Source organism: Atractosteus spatula, chromosome 8, assembly GCF_055471065.1.
Source record: "Atractosteus spatula isolate fAtrSpa1 chromosome 8, fAtrSpa1.hap1, whole genome shotgun sequence".
In the NCBI taxonomy this organism is placed as follows: Eukaryota; Metazoa; Chordata; class Actinopteri; order Semionotiformes; family Lepisosteidae; genus Atractosteus; species Atractosteus spatula.
The window spans coordinates 54899562-54918702 of NC_142713.1; the positions used below are offsets into that span (position 1 = coordinate 54899562).

General features: G+C 38.7%; 1 protein-coding gene across 1 annotated transcript in view; it reads right to left on the reverse strand.

Moving 5' to 3' along the window:
- LOC148829858 (1-phosphatidylinositol 4,5-bisphosphate phosphodiesterase zeta-1-like) overlaps positions 1-19141 on the reverse strand; it is a 75554-nt gene that overhangs the window by 19852 nt on the left and 36561 nt on the right. The window contains exons 6-8 of the mRNA XM_088923768.1: positions 17256-17415; positions 15654-15770; positions 8889-9061 (exon numbers count right to left, since the gene is read on the reverse strand). Coding sequence (XP_088779894.1) covers positions 8889-9061; positions 15654-15770; positions 17256-17415 — 450 coding nt within the window. The remainder of the gene's footprint in view (positions 1-8888; positions 9062-15653; positions 15771-17255; positions 17416-19141) is intronic.

A 19141-nucleotide genomic window follows, 5' to 3' on the forward strand; every position in this document is an offset into this window, starting at 1 on the left:
AGAACTAAAAAGACAGACTAACAGACTCCTTGTGAAGCTGAAGGGAATGGAAACTGAACTGTGTATTATTATTAAGTCTGTTCAGAAAGCTTTGGAACTTGCAGAGTGCAATTCATGTGCATTACTTACAATTCTTAATTTCCTGTTTATAACACTGTCTGTGGATGATGAACACTGGTTTGCACTTTAGAGGGTCATTGATTGATAGAAATTTCAAAGCTTGATCAACCAGCATTCATCAATGTTTCATTCCTAGAAGCACTCACTGCAAAGCAAATCCATGGACACATGCTGTGGGACTGAAGATCTTTTGGATTTAATAAGTTTGGACCCAGCCATCACCGGATGGAACATGAAATCTCTGATCACTTAATAAAGGTTGAGGAATTTACAAAAGTTTGGATTTTTTCTTGGAGGCACTTCAATCATTGACCTTGTGTCCTGTCCAATGGAGTGCTGCTGGAGCACTTTATCACTGATCTGGATTGTGTTTCAATTGGTTTCCAGTCACAAACCAATGATTCATAAGTAGGATCATAAGAGCAAGACTTAAATCTCCATGTCTATTCACCATAGTGGATCTGAGTAGGTGAATTATCCATCCCTAAGTCACTCCTGTAAGTTTCATTTTCTGGTCTATGTGATTATGAGACAGTGATCTCTTGAATTCCATTCCCTTCAATGATTTTAACTTTAAGGAACAGTCAGAAGAGTTTTATTATCAGATATTTACTAGTACAGTATGAAGGACAAAAGGGCTAAGTCAATTGAGATAAATTCTGATAACCCTTAAAAAAGTAAGGTAATTGTCATTTTGTTGCTAAACAGTTTAAAAAACCCTAATATTTCACTTATTTTACACATACACTTTGCACCAAGACTGCCAGCTTGAAAAAAATCTAAATGTAATTTTGTGGTCTTGCTCAATTAAATTTAAAATAACAGCTCCAACATAGAACAGGTTTAGACTTAGAACACATTACTGCATGACTGGTGATCTTGTCATTTAAACCCAGCCTTTTGACCTTTTCAATAACTGACAGAGATCTTGGTTTGTAGGATGACCTGGTCCTCATTTTGTCAATTATGGGCCAGGATTCTTCAGGGAAAGTGATTATAAAAGCCAAACACAGATGTCAAATGATGGAAATGGAATCAAAGAAACATAGATAACTGAAAGTCAGGGAAGCTTAAGACTGCTACAGGGATGAAGAGTCTCTCAATTCAAATGGGTCAGACTCTTTAAAAAACGTTCGGTTACACCTGTACTGGAAGCAGTTTGCATCCTGCCGTCGCCAGTGGCAACCAGCACATTCACATGTGGATGCAGCCACAAACCTCATACGAACTAGATCTGGCTGCCTATTAATCAAGCCAAATATCTTTCAATCCAGCAGCCAATCATCCCATTAAGGCAGGATTCTCCCATTCATCGGAGCCCTGGCATTCAAGCTACCGTGTTAGCTTCAGCTAACTTGTTGATGTCTCTCAGGACCTTTTCTGAGACCACCAGTAAACAAGACGGATTTTCTACTCTCCGTTTATTGTTCTGACTGATGACTAACTTCTGATCTCAGTCGGTGGCTTGCCTGCTCGAAGCTATTACCCCTTCCTTTCTCGCTACCGCTCAACTCTCCAAGATCTCCTTTGAGCCCTGTGCACTGTAACACATGCATAGTGTTAGGATTCTTTAACTTTCCTCTCATAGACTGTGGCATTTCTTGGTGGCATTGACCTCTTTAGTAATGAATTCTTTTTTTAGAAAAATGTTAAAAGGCATGTGCACCACCAAGTAGAACAACCACTGGATTCCATGCAGTTCGCCTACAGTACTAACAGAGGAGTTGAGAAGATGCTACATTCACATCATTGAATCTCTTGTGTTCACATCGAGAAGGCAGACTGCCATCCCAAGACACATGTCAGGTCTTTATAAATTTCTCATCACTCTTTAACACCATTCAACAACATATATTAGTGGAGAGATTGCTCTCAAATTTTTGTGTAGATGTTGATATTATACATACTGTAGGTGGGATCTTCGGCTTTTGACCAACAGATCACAAAGAGTAAGGAAAATAGTGTTGCTGTATATTAAAGTAGCTTTGTTTTTCCACTGGGTCTCCTTAGCGCTGTGTGCTATCCTCCATCCTTTACATTCTTTATACAGACAGCAGTAGAAGCTCTTTGAGGACAGACACATCATTAAGTTTGCTGGTGCCTGTGTCACTGTCAGATTCCTCATAAACATAGACACAGATTAAGGGCCCGTGGATGACTATTTTGTTGAATGATGTAACAACTCTTCCTTCAACTGTGTTGAAATATATGATATAATAATTGAATATAGAAAGGTGCACCACCAGTTGCAAAACCAACAGTCATTTAGGAGTGATAAATTGATATTGTCAACAGTTATAATTATGATTACAAGCTAACCTCTTAGGAAAATCCGGATGTCATATGTATATAAGAAGAGCCAACAGACATTCTTCCTAAGAAAGCTCTGCTCTTTTAATGTGTGTGTTACAACGATAACTTTATTCTTTAGAACTTAAATTGAATGTGCTTACATTCACTGCAGTAGCCTGGTTTTGATAACCTTAACATACACAATAAAAAAAGACTGAGCAGAATAGTGACCAGCAAACTTACTTATGCACAATATCTAGCACTTACAATCCTCTACATCAAATAAATAGTGCAGAAGGCCCATATAATCACTTACTGTCATGACCACCCCTTGCATAGTGAATTTGAGCGCCTTCCATCTGGGAATACATTTGTTCTACTCAGATTCAAGTACAATAGAACTAAATTATCCTTTATTCCTTCAGCATTTAACATTTAATTTGGACCACAGATTGTATATTTTACTTTATTTCTATTTTTTTCCTGTCTTTTATTTGTGTATTGGTTCAGGTTGTGTTAAACGGATTATGTGTTGTGTTATGTCTTTTACCTGCTTACAAAGCAAATTACCCATCTGGGAGAACAAAAGAAAGTTAGTAACAGAATGTTGGCAGCAGACACTGAAATTGTAGACATGGTAAATAATGCTTTCCTATCCAGTTTGTCAGAGCAACTACAGGACAAAAAATATATTGATCTCATCTTTTTAAACAATCAAGACAGAATGAGGCAAAGAGAGATGAGAGAACCATTATGCAACTGTGATCCTAATCTGGTGTTCTTTGAACTACACTTCAACACTGTAAGATTTAGTCCAAATCAAAAGTTTACAATTTCAGGAAAGCAGACTTTGAAGGAATGAGATTTAAAGAGATGCTGCTTACAGCAAAGAAGAGTGAATCGAGCGCTAAAATTGAAACAAGTATCCCTAATGACACAACAAATCAATTAAGACAAATATAATGAGCAAATGAGGAATAAGCACTTTATAAAACAGTTAAACAACACAGAATTGTGAAGAAGGGCTGGTGCACACCTTTGTCACATGGCTTCTGTGGAAGTCTGCCATAAACCTTTTTTCACTTGTTCTCCTATTGTCCTTGTCATCCTGGAGCAAAGTCACTTTCTTTGTGCCTTTAATGGGCATGTACAGGTATTGGTTGTTTTTAATTGTCTTACCTGTTGTGCATCCACAACCTTGTCCTTGTCCACAACCACGTTGTGTCAGAATTACAGAGCTTGTAAATGCATTAAATGAACTTCCTGTCCATCAGCTGGAGATGGGGGTGGAGATAAAGGTATTCTACTTGGCATTCATGGGGTTGCATGTTAGTTTTTGTCTAGTCTGGCAGGAGTGCTGTACCTTGTCTGTGTGACTGTATCAAAGCCTGGTGTACTGTATGCTGTCTTTTGAAACTACTATATGACTTTTCCTGAAAGACTTCAGTTCACTGTATTTGAATGTTTTTATCATTTTTGGCACACAGCAATTCAGCTGTACAGACCCATGTTTACACAGTCTTTTTGCCTGCATTTTTATGACATCTGTGACCACCCCTACATTTTTTAGAGATAGAATCCTATTCACTTTGTAGGATCGGACTTATAGGAAGAAAGATTTAACTATAGATTGTACCCTGTTTGGTGCAGAAGTCAGGTTTATCCCTCTGGTTGGCCTCTTTGGTGTTACACAGGATTTTAAATACTTGGTAGAAGAATTTCGGAGAAAATTATGAGGGGACCTGATTCAAATATTAAAAATCCTCAAAGGCATGGACAAAGTCACTCTAGTGAACTTCTTCAGAATAAATAGTGAAACTCGAACCAGAGGATATAAAAGAAAAGTATGTGGAAGTCCATTTTAAACCAACAACAGCAGATACCGTACCTCTTTATGCAAAGGATCGAAGGGGTATGGGACAAGTCCCCAGCCATTTTGTTGAAGCCAATTTACTGTAGTAGCTTGACATCTTTAACGAAACAGTTGGATGAGATCCTCCTGGATCAATTAGCTGCTTACTACTAAATTAACTTCCTGTAGTTGGGCAGACTGGAATTCTCTCACTTAAGCTTTTCATTGTTCTTAAATTACAAACAGGAAGAGTACAGTACATACAGGAAGAATAATAAATAGCCAAGTCTTATTTAGGAACAAGTAATAGGTTTATTCCATGCTGACAACTGAAGAAGGCTCCACAGCTGAAACATTGTGTTTTCTTTATTACCTATTACTTGTTCCTTTGCAGCCTACAAATGCTGACGGAACTCCCCACCTGAACTACTTCAAGTCTTGTTTAGTCTATCAAAATCATTTTCTTTCAGTCAAGTGTAAAATATTGTTTCCGTTGAACATTTTGAAATGCGGAAAATCCCTAGTATTCTTAAGAACATACTATATCTAAAATAGGAGGTAAGATGTAATCAAATAAACAAATCCAATTTGTTTTTAAGGGTTTTACCACCACATTTAAGAAACATTTTCAGTTATTTGTCATTTCTCTTAGCATGAAACGCACTGGTGTGTTTTCTTGTTCTCTTAGACTTCTCCAGCATTTTTAAAAATATAAGAAACTAATTGCGCTGAAATAAAAATAGATGTTGACATTCAAAGCTCATGCCTGTAGGGAACAAGGAGTGGAGTATTGCTCTGCATCAATATGATTAAAACTCTTTATATCAGTCAGTAAATGACTTCGTTATTTCCCTGGATCACTTGCCAACACATTATTTATTATAGGGAATATATAGATGAGACCAGACTTATCAATACAGACAGGGGGATCGTCAGTGGAGCAGCTCTGTAATGCAGGTTTGCTTGTACATCCCTATCCCAGTTAAAATGATCTGTCTCTTTGCATTATTTACATCTTTAATACAGTGATAATCTGATTGTTACGTAACTGGATTTTTCTGGTCCTTTTGTGATAGACATTCTCATAAATACATAAATGATTAAACTGCTTCTTGTTTTTGGTTGCTGTCAAGCAATACGGTGAGACATTTTCAGTATAACATGCAGTAGGTGATTACCTTAGCCTTTTACATTTTTCCTTTCCTTAACTCCCACTGTACGATGAATTCTAAATTGCAATGTATTGGGAGGCATAATGGAAAGCTCAGTGGAATCCGACTAGAGAAAATTAAGGTGGCCTGCTGTGAAAAACAGAAGTAATCTGGACCTTGCTAAAATCCATTTTCATATGTTCTCCTGACCTTCACTGCTGCACATTGCTGCACTTGTGTTTTAATGATGCACTTATGCATTAAACAGCTTTGTACAACATTAAGAAATTGTGACCCTTATTAGACCATTAATTTCATGATTTTTTTTTCAGTCTGGAATTTCCATTGACACTCAGGTGTTTGTTTGAAAGGAGACCTGGAGTGGGTCTTTTATGCAAGAAGAGTAAGATGACTCTTAAGCAAGACCATGTTTATGAGAGTAGTTTGGATGTAGCTCTTAATAGCAAGTTTAAAGTGCCATGGGAGCTTTCATGACCATTATGGGCACAGAGAGTTTCCTGTCTTGTACAAAAGATGGCACCCCTTGCCACAGTCTAGTGATTTATCTTGGAGTCTCAGCTCCAGAGGGAACAGTGTCAACCAGCCAAAATCAGGAAACAGCCTACTTTTCATTAGATTCCTCCTGCCCATTTATCAGTCTAGTGTAGTTTATGAGATTAAGAGAAATCATGGTTCAAGAAACAATGGTTGTAAGTCTATGATCAGAAGCATGGTCAGTGGTACTGTACTGTATGTATATACCCTTATGTACTGTACAAGAAGAAAATCGTGTCTTTTCACTAGCTTTTTTGTTGAATATTACAAGTGGCAGACGTTGTTTTGTAAATTTGTTCAATACTGTAAAGACATTATGTGTTCCACTCAGTGGGAGCACTTTTCAGATTGAAGGTTCTTATCCTTTGTGAATTTCATACATTTGGCTTTGAGAAAAGCACTGAACCAGAACCTAACCTTAAGACCAGGCTATGCAATGTGTCCCTAATAGGGAGCGAATGCTCTCAGAGCAGCAATACACGGCCTGATTAATCGAACAACAGCAGAACTGTGTCAATACAAGCACACAAAATCAGATTAGCTACTGTTTTGCCAGCCACTCAACCATCCCCATGCAGTACATATGTTTGGTGAGGGAAGCCTTCGGCTTGGACTGGCTCATGCTTGTGCTTACTGGAGTTAACTATTTGTATGATCATTTAAAATGATCTTTATTGCTGATGTCATATTTAGGCTCTTATTTAATTTTTTCTGCATATATTTAATTCTAAAGATATTTAACTGAGTGCTTCTATTGAAGTCACATCTCATATAACACTAAATTGCTTCTGAGTCCTCTAAAGTGACAAACTGACTCATCTAACAGGAGATCATAGAAGCTAGACTGGGGATTTTCAAACAGTTTCAAACAGTATGATGTCTGAACCTGGAGAATGATCCTGGTAAAAATCAGAAGTTTGTGTCCCGGTCACTATTTTTGCTGGTCATTACTTTTGAAATGGCCTGAACAGAAGTGTTTTCTAGTGGTAGCCAATTTTCAATTAACTGCAGATGAAGGCTGAAATGCCATCCTGTTGTAGAAATTTCAAAACTCTCTTCTAAAGTGATTTAGAAGAGGATTTTCAAAGCTTTTTGGTCCAGTCAGAAATCTGTTTTTCAATATCCTTACAGATCGCCAGCAGCCATATTACTCTGCAATTCACAACTGGCAGCCCACTGAAGCTCAGCAGGTGTGAGCCTGGTCAGTACCTGGATGGGAGACTCCTGGGAAAACCTAAGGTTGCTGCTGGAAGAGGTGTTAGTGGGGCCAGCTGGGGATGCTCACCCTGGGGTCTATGTGGGTCCTAACGCCCTAGTATAGTGATGGGGACACTATACTGTAAAAAGGCACCGTCCTTCGGATGAGATGGAAAAAATGAGGTCCTGACTCTGTGTGGTCATTAAAAATCCCAGGGCATTTCTCGAAAAGAGTAGGGGTGTAACCCTGGCGTCCTGGCCAAACTTCTCCCTGCTTTTTATCAATCATAGCCTCCTAATAATTCCCATCTATGAATTGGCTTCTCTGTTCTCCTCCCCACTAAGAGCTGGTGTGTGGTGAGCATTCTGGCGCACTATGGCTGCTGTATGGCTGCTACCTGTAAAGCACTTTGAGTGAAGTGTCCAGAAAATCGTTATATAAGTGTAAGCAATTATTATTATTGCAGAAAGAATTGCAAACTAAATTAGACTAACTTTGTTGTCCACTAAAAGTGAATTTGTGTCTTAGGTTCCCCATTTACAAATAACATACAATTCATCAACAAACATTAAAGAAGAACAACACATCAGATCTGTAAAAGCATACATTTACAGATTAAATCAAACTCATCATAATGCAAATACCAAATCTAGAAATAGGTGAAAAATATTAACAATCACAAACATTTCCATAGTTATTTCATGTCTTTCATGTCTTTCCAGGTCATCATCTTTTTAATGTTAATTTCAGAGAGTTAGGCACAAATGTTGCTCAGGTGCAATAAGACCATTGTGACTGGAAGTCAAGTCCTTAAGAGCAGCAGTGGAGCAGGAGATTTAGATCACATTAAATCATCAACAGCACAATACCTCAGGAAAGTGTTACAGTACCTCAGTGAGGATTTAAATGCACTAATTTAACCGTCCTGCACAGACTTAAAGATTTTGTTGGTTTAAGGAGGCCTATGAAACCTACTCGACTGTTTCTCTGGAAAAATGGAGTTTTAAACAAAAACCTGGGAGGAAATTAAACTTTAATATCACTGTCCCTATGGACAGGCTGTCATTGTATTCAGCCAGGTGAGTTACTCCACGAAAGCTCAGTATTTGATTCACAGCTCTTATCCATCTTAATTGGTGTTAGTGAATTGCAACAGGAAAGCCTTGGTCTAGTCACGTGGACTAACCAGGTACACATGTTGTAAATTCCTGCTCCAGTGTTGCATCAGCATCCTTGACTTTTTATTGAATGTGCACATGTGAATATCCCTATTCCCATGCAGACTAACTGACTTTCAGTCAGTGCAAATGTCAAATTCACAGTTCAGTAAATGAGTCAGAATAAGTAAAAACAGGTGAATGTTAGTAGTGAATCCAGATCCTGTCAATAGGAGAGCACATTTAACTGCCAATAATTAGAAAATATACTGTATGTTTTTGTATTAAGCATATGTGCTCCAAACTGTTTATAACATAGCTCATCTCAAAAGTTAAACACAACATCTTTTAAAGTTAAACAAGCAAATTATGTGTAATGCAATTTCCACGAATTTTCTATACATGTGCATATTTCAACATAATGTTCGGCTCCAAATGCCTACAATAATTGATTACACTGATTGGAAAACTGTTTCCCAAAGCCACTGGATAATGTTTCTGTAAACTCACACACCTAAAAAAGCAAAGTCAGTTAAGAACAGGCAGTGTAATGCAGGCAGTACCTTCATGAGGAGATATACAGGCTTGAAGTTGTGTTGTAGACAATTTGGATCAAAACTCGTCTCATTAGTCTTCATAAAATGTGGCTTCAGAACGTATCCACAACCTCCGTTGTCCTGGAACTTTCCATTATTCAAATCCATCGGCAATCCCAGGGACTGGAAGTTCAGTGCCACTGCAATGAAAAGATTTAACACATCAAGCTGAGTGTCTTTTGCTAGGAAATTGGTTTCTGAAAAGCACCGGCTATCTTTATTTTAAAATACCAAAAAAGGTTCAACTTCATATTTTACAAGTTGAACAAAATATCTGTTGCACTGCAGAACTGGATTTTATATCTTCTATATACTGTATCTGTAGTTCACATCAGGTTAACATATAGTATGCTTTTACATACAAAAAGAAATTTATAAATTGTGTTGTTTTCCCATTATCGTTAGTACTTATTGGTGTTTTCTGCTAGCCATAACAGAAGTGATTATTGCTTTATTTTAATTCCTAAGTTATTTTCATTTAATAATAGTGTTGATATTTTGAACCTGGTGTACTCATGCTGCTACCTATTAGATGCATTGTGTATTTTCATTATGGCTGTAAAGGCTGGAAAGGTACTTCTGCATCTACTGTATGGGTTATTGGGTGATCAGGCATAAGAAACTTTATCTCAATCCTCTTGGCTTTTCCTGGCCAAAGGATGAGGAGGGCAGGGTCACCATACAGAGTGAGGAGATAACTAAGGGGCAGCTTTAGAGGTGGAGATGGGAAGAAGAGGGGATGCAGGAAAACAAACATGAACAAAAGAGTGGCTTACAATCTTTCAGAAAGAAAGTTCTTTCAGAAAGTGAGGCCATGGAGAATTCTGAGCTTGAGTAACAGAGTTGAGGAAGAGTTTAGTTGCTATCATTCCAGAGGAACTTTTGTTAAAAACTGAAGGCAATGACCGAGAGTTTGACTCTCCATTAATTACATCTTACTGTGGTATTCCATGACAAAAACACAGTACGGTGAATATTGATGCACAGCGAAATCATAACAGAGCGATGATAAGGCATAATTAGCAGTTAAGCTATGAGACAACAGTCAAAATATGACTCCTAACTTGTGCTCAATCTTAAAATAACTGCATGGCACACTGCTGGCTAATGTATCCCAGCCCAATACACAAGTAATGTATCAGAAACTCTTTCACACAATCTGAGAAAGAAGAATCCTGTGAAAAAGGACCCTACAACAGTTGTCCAAATGTCACAGTTGTGTCACATTAAAACACTGTGCAGTTATCAGAGTGTAATTTCAAAGTATATAGATATCCCAATAACTTACTAAAAACAATCCAAGAAAGATTTCTACGGGAAAAAAAGCTTGTTGTTAACATTAACATTATTGTTAACATTAACATTGCTGCTCTTTTCTGCTAATGTTGCAAGAAAACATTTTAGCATAACCCAAACCACAGCCTGCCAACGTTAGGAATCGTTGTTGTAACCTTTAGTGTTAGATGACTAGGACTCGCAGAGCAAGAACTATGATGAACAGCTGCTTTGGTTATAGCTGTAAGCCAAGCCTGGGAGGCACCAGGGAGGTACTGTCTGTTGTATTAGGGGTTAGTGTAGCTTGGCACAGCATGTAGCACTGAGCCTCGCAGGCAGAAGAGTACAGAGAGAGGTGATAAGTGCCTTTTTTCACATGCTCTGGAGGCTGGCATAGTTTGTTTACTCCCAATTGATCCCTCGCCAGCCCTATTGTACAGTATATTTGCAGCAGGATGTCTATGCCTGCTGTTTAGTGTCTTTATCACTGCAGTAGTGCTGTGTAGTCCTGCTCTATTACAGGGATGATCACATGGGCCAAGCAGCACATTTAAAGTCTATTGAAAACCTCTTAAGTGGGTGTGACAGAAGAAATGCTCTTTGACTGCTCACAGATTTAATTTGCACATTTACTGTACTCATGTCCAGTGAGAGTAGGAGCAGCAGAATTGGACTCAGAACAGTTCTGCACTGCAATAACACATTTAAAGGTGCCTAGAATCTATACAATTACAAATACCTCTACAATTCTCTAATATTTTATCAACATTTCTGATTTTAGTATTGCAGAAATCGCATAAGAAAGAAGAAATGGATCATATTTTTTTTCAACTCACATTGTCTGTTATAGTACATATGAAGAGCACTAAATACCTCCTATCCTTGTGTTACTTTCGCACAATCTGTAAATTGTATTGTAAATTGCAATTGTGTAATTTATTGTATCCTATTCTTTTTTCTTTCCGTTAATCTAATCCCTCTAAATTCCTGTCCTTCTACTCTTCTATCCCTCTTAACGAGCTCGCGGACAAAGCATTTCATTGCAGACGACACCGCTGTGTGCTGTTAGTGCATTGATAAATAAACCTTGATTAATTGTTTGCTGTTAGAAATAGTAGCAGAGAACCCATTCCTGGATTCAGATCCAGACTGTCAAACAATGGCTCTATGTCTTTGTCCTGAAGTGGCTGCCTGCTTTGCCAGCAACATCGCCCACCTTGTAACCTCAGAAGCAAAGCAAGGTTGGGCCTGGTCAGTAGTGGAGAGTCATCAGAACGAAACCAGTTTGCAGCTCTAAGTGGTATGCAAGGGCCAGTAGGTGGCCTGAATTGCTGTAGGAAGTGCCATTCTTTGAATGAGAAGTTAAATCTACTGTATACCAGATCAATCAAGATGCCATGGAGCTTCTACTGAGAATAGGTGTGTTAACCCTGGTATCCTGGGTAAATTCCACTTTACCCATATACAACAATACGGTCTTCTTAAAACTGCTACCTAATTCAATTGATGAAGGAAAACCTTTCTCCCTTCTCTACCTGACTTATTAAGTAGTGGATTTACTGGTGCATAATGGCTACCATGTGCCACCCATTTGGGTGTTGCCCTTCAGTGGTGGCTGAAGAAGGTCCTTTCCTCTACAGTATGTAAAACATTCTGGGATCCTGTGGGATAAAAAAGCTTTATAAAAATAATGAATTCTTAATTATGACTTAGTTCACCAAAACTAATAGCATCCTCCAATCGGATTTCCGAAAGAAAAGGTAATACCAGGTGAGAAACACAGCCTAGTTACAAATTTCTCATAATTATAAGATTTTTTTGCCTTTTCTATTCTGTATTATTAAAAATACATTATGGTACTAGCAAGCACCAGTAGGGCTGTATTAACGAAGCACACCATGATGGGGTTCAACGCCTTTTATGTAGCATAATCTAAGTTAGATCTTCAGCTTTCTAGCTGCTGTAATGGCACCCCCCTCAGCCACATGCACAGCATAGCACTGTACACAGTCTGCATACTCACTCACTGGAATAGAGTACAACTGGAAAAAAAACAGGGCAAAACGGACCATACTGGGACAGCACAAGAGGTGAGGAACAAGAACAGCAAAATACACTTCAATTCAGTTCAAGTTTTATTATCCCCTGGGGGAAATTCATGTTATGGCGCAGTCCAATACAGCAATACAGCAAGAAAGACAAACACTACCAATAGGGAAGATGGTCCAGTAGTGTTACAGGAGATAAGAAAGTTACTTTGCATACAGTAGTTTGGCAGAGATATTGCAGATCCTGAGCTTATTACTTTTACACCTGGGGACACAGAGGCATCTCACAGATTGGTGAAGTGTAAATTCACAATGGAAGGGGTGAGCCACACACTTGAGCATTCTCTTTACAACCCTTTGCTGGTAGAGGCTAATTAAGTTGATTTGATAGACCCCCCGATTACTTTTGCTTCTCATTTTTAGATCCTTTACTTTCAAGACATTTAACTTCAAAGATAAGACATCACACCATTTAGTAAAATCTTTTAAATTGGGCCCATGACTGGATCCTTTAAAAAGCTGACCAGTGTCGGCTGACCTGTGTCAGCAGGCCTTAATGAGATGTTTGTGTGTTTGCTCTCATGATACAGCCCTGTGTTGATCCAGTAGAAGTGTAGTGTCTGATACTATAACTGTTTCCCCCATTTGACCTGTTTGTTAAAAAGTATAGGACCCATTGTTTTAAGTTACTGTTTCAATCGATGTTCTTTGAGAGTTTCTGGGCAAGCAACAGTGGGTGTATTATATTAAATGTCGAGGAACAATCAACACGATTCTTATAAATGCCTTTGCTTGGTCACGATGCCGAAAGAACAGATTTAACATTGCGGATATTGCTTCGGCCACTCCCCTTCTTTTTCTGAATGCAAACTGTAGAACTTCAATATGGTTCTGTGTGCTTTTTGTGATGTGTTGCTTCCCTGTTCTCTCCAATGTTTTTCACTTCTCCAATGTTTTCATTTCTAATTTCTAATGGATGCATTCAATGGGAAATTATGTCACACAACTGATTGAGTTTGATAGTTGCTAATTATACATTAGCTAGATGTGCCGAATGACCTCCTCTTATTTGCAAGCTTTCTTACATTCTTATATTCGTTTTTTGTTGCAAGAATCAAGTGGCTGAATCTGGATTAAAGAGGAAATTTACACAACTCCTAACCTTGCCTGTTACATAGTCTCAGGGTTACATTCTACAGTATTATTAAGAACTTAGATTGGAAATATGAGGATGCCATTCTATTCTATTCTTCTTAATTTAGTTGCCAGTAATTTAATTATAATAATAATTGCTTACACTTATAAAGCGCTGTACAGGTAATGGGGACTCCCCTCCACCACCACCAATGTGCAGCCCCACCTGAATGATGCGACGGCAGCCATAGTGCACCAGTACCCTCACCACACACCAGCTCTCAGTGAGGAGGACAGCAGAGTAATGAAGCCAATTCATAAATGGGGATTATTAGGAGGCCATGGTTGGTAAGGGCCAATGGGAAATTTGGCCAGGATGCTGGGGTTACACCCCTACTCTTTACGAAAAACACCCTGGGATTTTTAATGACCACAGAAAGTCAGGACCTTGGTTTCACGTCTCATCCGAAGGATAGCACCTGTTTATAGTATAGTGTCCCTGTCACTATACTGGGGCATTAGGACCCACATGGACCGCAGGGTGAGCACCCCCTGCAGGCCCCACTAACACCTCTTCCAGCAGCAACCTTAGTTTTTCCCAGGAGGTCTCCCATCCAGGTACTGACAAGGCTCACACCTGCTTAGCTTCAGTGTGCTGCCAGTTGTGAGTTGCAGGGTGATATGGCTGCTGGCTTCACAATCCCATCAAGCCATTTCTTTTAGTCATCCATGGGCTGCTTCAGTCGTTTGATCGGGGAGGAACATTTGTGTTTCCAGATATATGAGATGCAATTCTAATAGAGTTGACATTTGATACACATTATGCTGTACTATTGTGAAACTATCTTTAAGGAATATGTAAATCTGTGATCAGTGTTTTGTGCTTGATGTACTCCCTGATATTCCATTCATTTTTATTAATCATTTATACTTAATTGATCTCTCTCCTCTCCCTCACAGCATGGCAATGCACTGCCTTCATACGTCAGAAGAGTAACAGAGCATGAAAGTGTATTCTGCAGTCTTCAGCAAAGAAAAAGATAGATGCTGTCTTCTGGGTAAATTTGAGAAGGCGCAAAAAGATAGATAATACATGCATAGAAGGTAGGGAGGTTTGAAAAATATATTTCAGAATAGTTTAAAAAATCATTTGAAGCTAAAAAATGCATTAGATTTGATGATGCCTTAATCCTCAGCTCAAATCCATATATTTCTAGTGCTGAAATACTTTCCTAGTTATAATGCTTTTCAGTTTGGGTAAAAAAGGGACATATGTCTTGGTTTTCCTGTCTTGGGCCCGTTGTTTGCTGGGTTAGACTCTGGCTTCCCCCACAACCCTGTGCTGAATAAGCAGATTAGAAAATGGATGGATGTCTTGGTTTTGCACACAGTCCAATGGTGTTCTTTCATACCCATTTTTATTATACACGATGACACATCTTTGATCATACACTGTAGAGTTTGGAAATACAACTGGAGTTAGTGAAGGTCATGGGCACTACAGTTAAAGGGCTGATCAGATTACCTGCCAACACACACAAGTTAGGTTAATTATGTCCAGCACTCTGGCTAAAGCACAATGACTGAAGGACCCGGTGTTTTTTTTTTTTTCCCTTCAGAAAAGACACATTGTCTGCGTTCCAATAGTTTATACTAAAGAATGAAAACTCCCTTTGGAATTCCCAAGGCAGAAGCTTTGAAACTAATGAACAATTATCCCCTGTGCCCTGGCACACAGAGGAGGGAGTTCACTGCTGCCAAAGACCTGGAGTGAGCAGCAGCTTAGGCTTGACCTGAGCTTGGGAGTTTTCAAGGTTTCTCACTTTCACAGTGGTGTTGGAGAGATTAACATCGGGTGTCTATGTGATTAGGGATGAAAAGGGTTCTTAAAAGCAAGGAACTTAATGTGGCAATTATGCTACACAGGGTCCTTACATAGCGCATTATTTGGTGACAAAACAAGAGAATAAAATCCCAGAAGCTATGGCACTTAAGAAATTAAAACTTGCTTAAGTCTGAACTGAAAGAGATTGTAGTAACTGTGTGTTTTTTGGAATAGAAGCATCTCTGATATTTTATCAGCCACCATTCACATCGATCTGTTTAACGTTTAATGTTTGCATGCAGTATTTAGATTTAACTGACAGTTGAATGTTTGTTGTTTTTTTTTAAGCAGAAGCTAGGTTTGCTTTGTGAATTTAAAGATTAAGTTGGGTGTGAACGATAGAAGTTAAGAAACAAAATGCTGTACAGGCTGGGAAGGCTGCACGTCTACCTAGCTGTGATCCAACATTCCAGAACTCCTGAGGGTTGTAGTTAGAAGACGTCGTTCGAGAACCAGCTGGGTAGATCCTGGTGAGGAACCTGGAATTGTGGAGCACAAACTCACAGCCTGCAGAACAAAGGACAAAATAGTCACAATGTAACAACCCTTTCATAATCTGAAATGTCCAAGCAGTAGCGGAAACAACTGTTGTATAATCACTAAAAAAATATGAAAATATCATTGGCTTTACTCAAGTAACAATTATAACACTGTTTCATTCTGTAGGACTCTGAGCTAAGGTGTAATCAAAACAAAGAGGAGAAAACAATCAATTGCTGGTGCAATGATAATAATTACATTAACAAAAAAAGACCTCTTTCAATTCAGCAAAGCTGGCAGACATTTTGTTTTTTAGAAAATCCATCCACAGCACACATAAAAAATAAATTTCCTTCACTGAGCATGCATGAGAGAATATGATGAGTCAAGCCTGAGATGCATCAGCAGATGGTATTATATTGTCTGTACTTTGTGTGATCAGTATTTATAGCTGGAAATACCATATCCTTTAAACATTATTACACACTCACACACCATGTGTGAAAATTCATGTGGTCTCAGAGAATAAAACTGCTCATGAGTACAGCAGCAATCAATATGCTTTCCTTGCTGCACTGTCATTGAGGACAATTTTTTGCTGTGTGTTCTCTTTTTTAACTTAAGAAGCTTTTGAATTTCTTTTTTACCATTTTTTAGAATAGATCAAGATTGACAGACAACATCCAATCTAGTATCAGACCTTTTTCCTCCAGCAAAGACTGTTACAAATCAGCAACACAGTAATCCTATCTGAAGTCGGAGACTGGATAACTCATGCTGTGCATCATGCTGAGGGAAGGTGCAGTGATTGTCACAAGATGCCACTGTCAATGAAATGTTGTGGGTCAGTGGTTTGTCTCTGTCAGGTATTTAAGCCAGGAGAGAGCCAGTGACTTTTGTTGGTGAAAGCATTGGGAGGGTGCTGTTTCTGACTGGCTGGGCAAAGAGATCTGCCAAAATTAATCAGTCCTGTATGTCATATAAAGTAGGGGTTTAAAAACTTAAAATAGGACCAAAGGCCATCAACCGGCAGTATCAAAATGTGCATCAGGAACATTCCTAAGTACCTGCTGTCTAGAGACATTGGGTCCCTTTGGAGAGTCAACCATTTGTAGGAAAGCCAACTTTGTGATGTAAGGAGCACTAAACAGCAGGAGCTTTATCAGTTTACCTGCACAGTAGTGCCCCTTGTACCACACGCTGAAGCCAGATGTGACTGGTGATGCCTCAAGTTATAATTTGCAAGAAAGATGGCATTTATGGACATTTCTTTATTCTTTATCTATCCATCAGTTATTTTTTATTCTTTAGATTATTGTTCTTGTACCTACCTTTATATTTGTACAATTTCTGGCAAACCCTTGAATCTTAACTATCCAAGCAGTAGCAGGAACACCTATAATCACTAAAAAAGTGTCACTAAAAAGAGTTAACATCTATCTGCACATCCTGTCATTTGTAAAGGGTATGCATTTTATGTTTTTGCTCTTTCCAAACAGTATCCATGACTACCTGAGTTTCTGACCAGTTTACGGGCCTTGTTCTCCCCAAGCGAAGTGTTCTCGTAGAACTTCTGATGCCCACTGGAATGACTGAAGCTGATGAATTTCACGGACTTTGTATAGATGACAAGATCAGACAGCTCCATGGCTACTGTGATTTTTTTCTTCTGCTTAGATACAGGAACGACAAAGACAAGAAAAGAGTGAAATCCAAAAATCCTAATAGGTAGGAAAGAAGTGCACAATTTGAAACACTCCAAATTATAAATGCTAGCAAAGATTAGTTTAAAAACAAATGCACCAGCTAGCGATTTGGAAAGCCTCTAAAGTTCTGCCATCAAACTCTGTCCAGCTGTATTACACAAAAGTTAAAAGTACCTTTGTACAAAGAATTTTATTTCAATTTAGCTTCAAGAGATGTTATTTGCCATTTTAATTTCTCAGAATGTTTGCACCAAGTAAAGTTATCAAAAAACTTTGTTTCTGGAAGTCATAAAGTATGGGGAATGCCGAATAGATGAATAATTCAGAATCTATAGTACAAGCAGCATAAAGCTCAAACTGGGTATAACGAGATGGGACCAGAAAAAGATGAAAGATTCAAAATTCTTCTGTGCGTTCATCACAATTTGTGTTCACAAATGCTTCAAAACTTTAAGCTCTGTGGGGAAAAAAAGGCTGGATGACATTTTTTAATAAAATTAGCAGTACCACACGAACAGATTAAAGTGATGAAGGGTTAATTTAGCGAACGCTGTAGAAGTGAATTACCGCACATTCCTCTCCAATGCAACATCTTCTGAGAGCTAGAAATGTTTAAGAATGAAAGAAATGAAGAACTCTCTCCTGATTTCATAAATGCTACTATAGAATTTAACAAAAAATCTAAACACCAGCACAGATTAGATCAATTCAGAATGTCGGCGAATAAAAATATTTTTGGCAATGATACAAGCTTTGCCAAGTACAAAGTTTGCCTCCTATTTCTTTTCCTTGTTTTCCTCAGAATTTACTTAAATTTATTTAGCTTAAATTTACATTTAGGGCAGCAGGATGGTGTGGTGGACACTGCTGCTGTCCTACAGAGCCAGGATTCTGGGTTCAATTCTGACATTGGGTGTCTGTGTTTTGGCTTACTAAGCAATACGTGTAGGACAAGTTTGTTTGGATATTTTAAATTGCCCCTCCCGGGGGTTTTATCTCCAATACCTGTGCGAAAAGGATTTGGGCACCCCATCTCATTAATTTGCCCAGTCAAAGATGTCTCTGTGCCTCTGTTTTGCGCCTATGCGCTCCACACTTGTCATCACTGACAGATTGCACATACTGTAACTCTAGGTACAGTAGCATTATGCAGTGCAGTATATTAAAGATCACAGGACACTGTTTGTCAGAGTAGGGGTGTTGCTGAATCTTGTGTCCTAACTGAATTCCTTTTGGGCCTGTGCAACCAGCTTTCCTAAAGTCTTCCCTTAAAACCCTTATTTCAATTGGTAAAGTAATTTGTCAGTTCTCGACCTGTTCTTCATGTCAAGAGTAAAAATCATTTCATTCTTTGTTTTGGCAGCCGGACTGTCTCTTGCAACCTTAAAGTGAATACACAGGTGACAGGAAGGATGGGGGAGTTGTTTTTACCACATGAAAAGGATAGTTACACAAAGTGTATGAAAAAGCTTTGGCTAGGAGTTTGGCCGTGCCTCACATGGAAAACAGTTAGTTCTCCTGACATTATCTGCCTCTGTCCTGCCTCCCAGTTCTCCTAGATGTGAATACGGTTGATGGGAGCTGAAATGTGCATCCAGTATAATGCAGCTTTTACAAGCCAATTGGGATGCCAGTGCTGACATTTCTGTTTGGAATAAGCTATCTTTAAGGTCACAGTGCTGTTTATTCTGT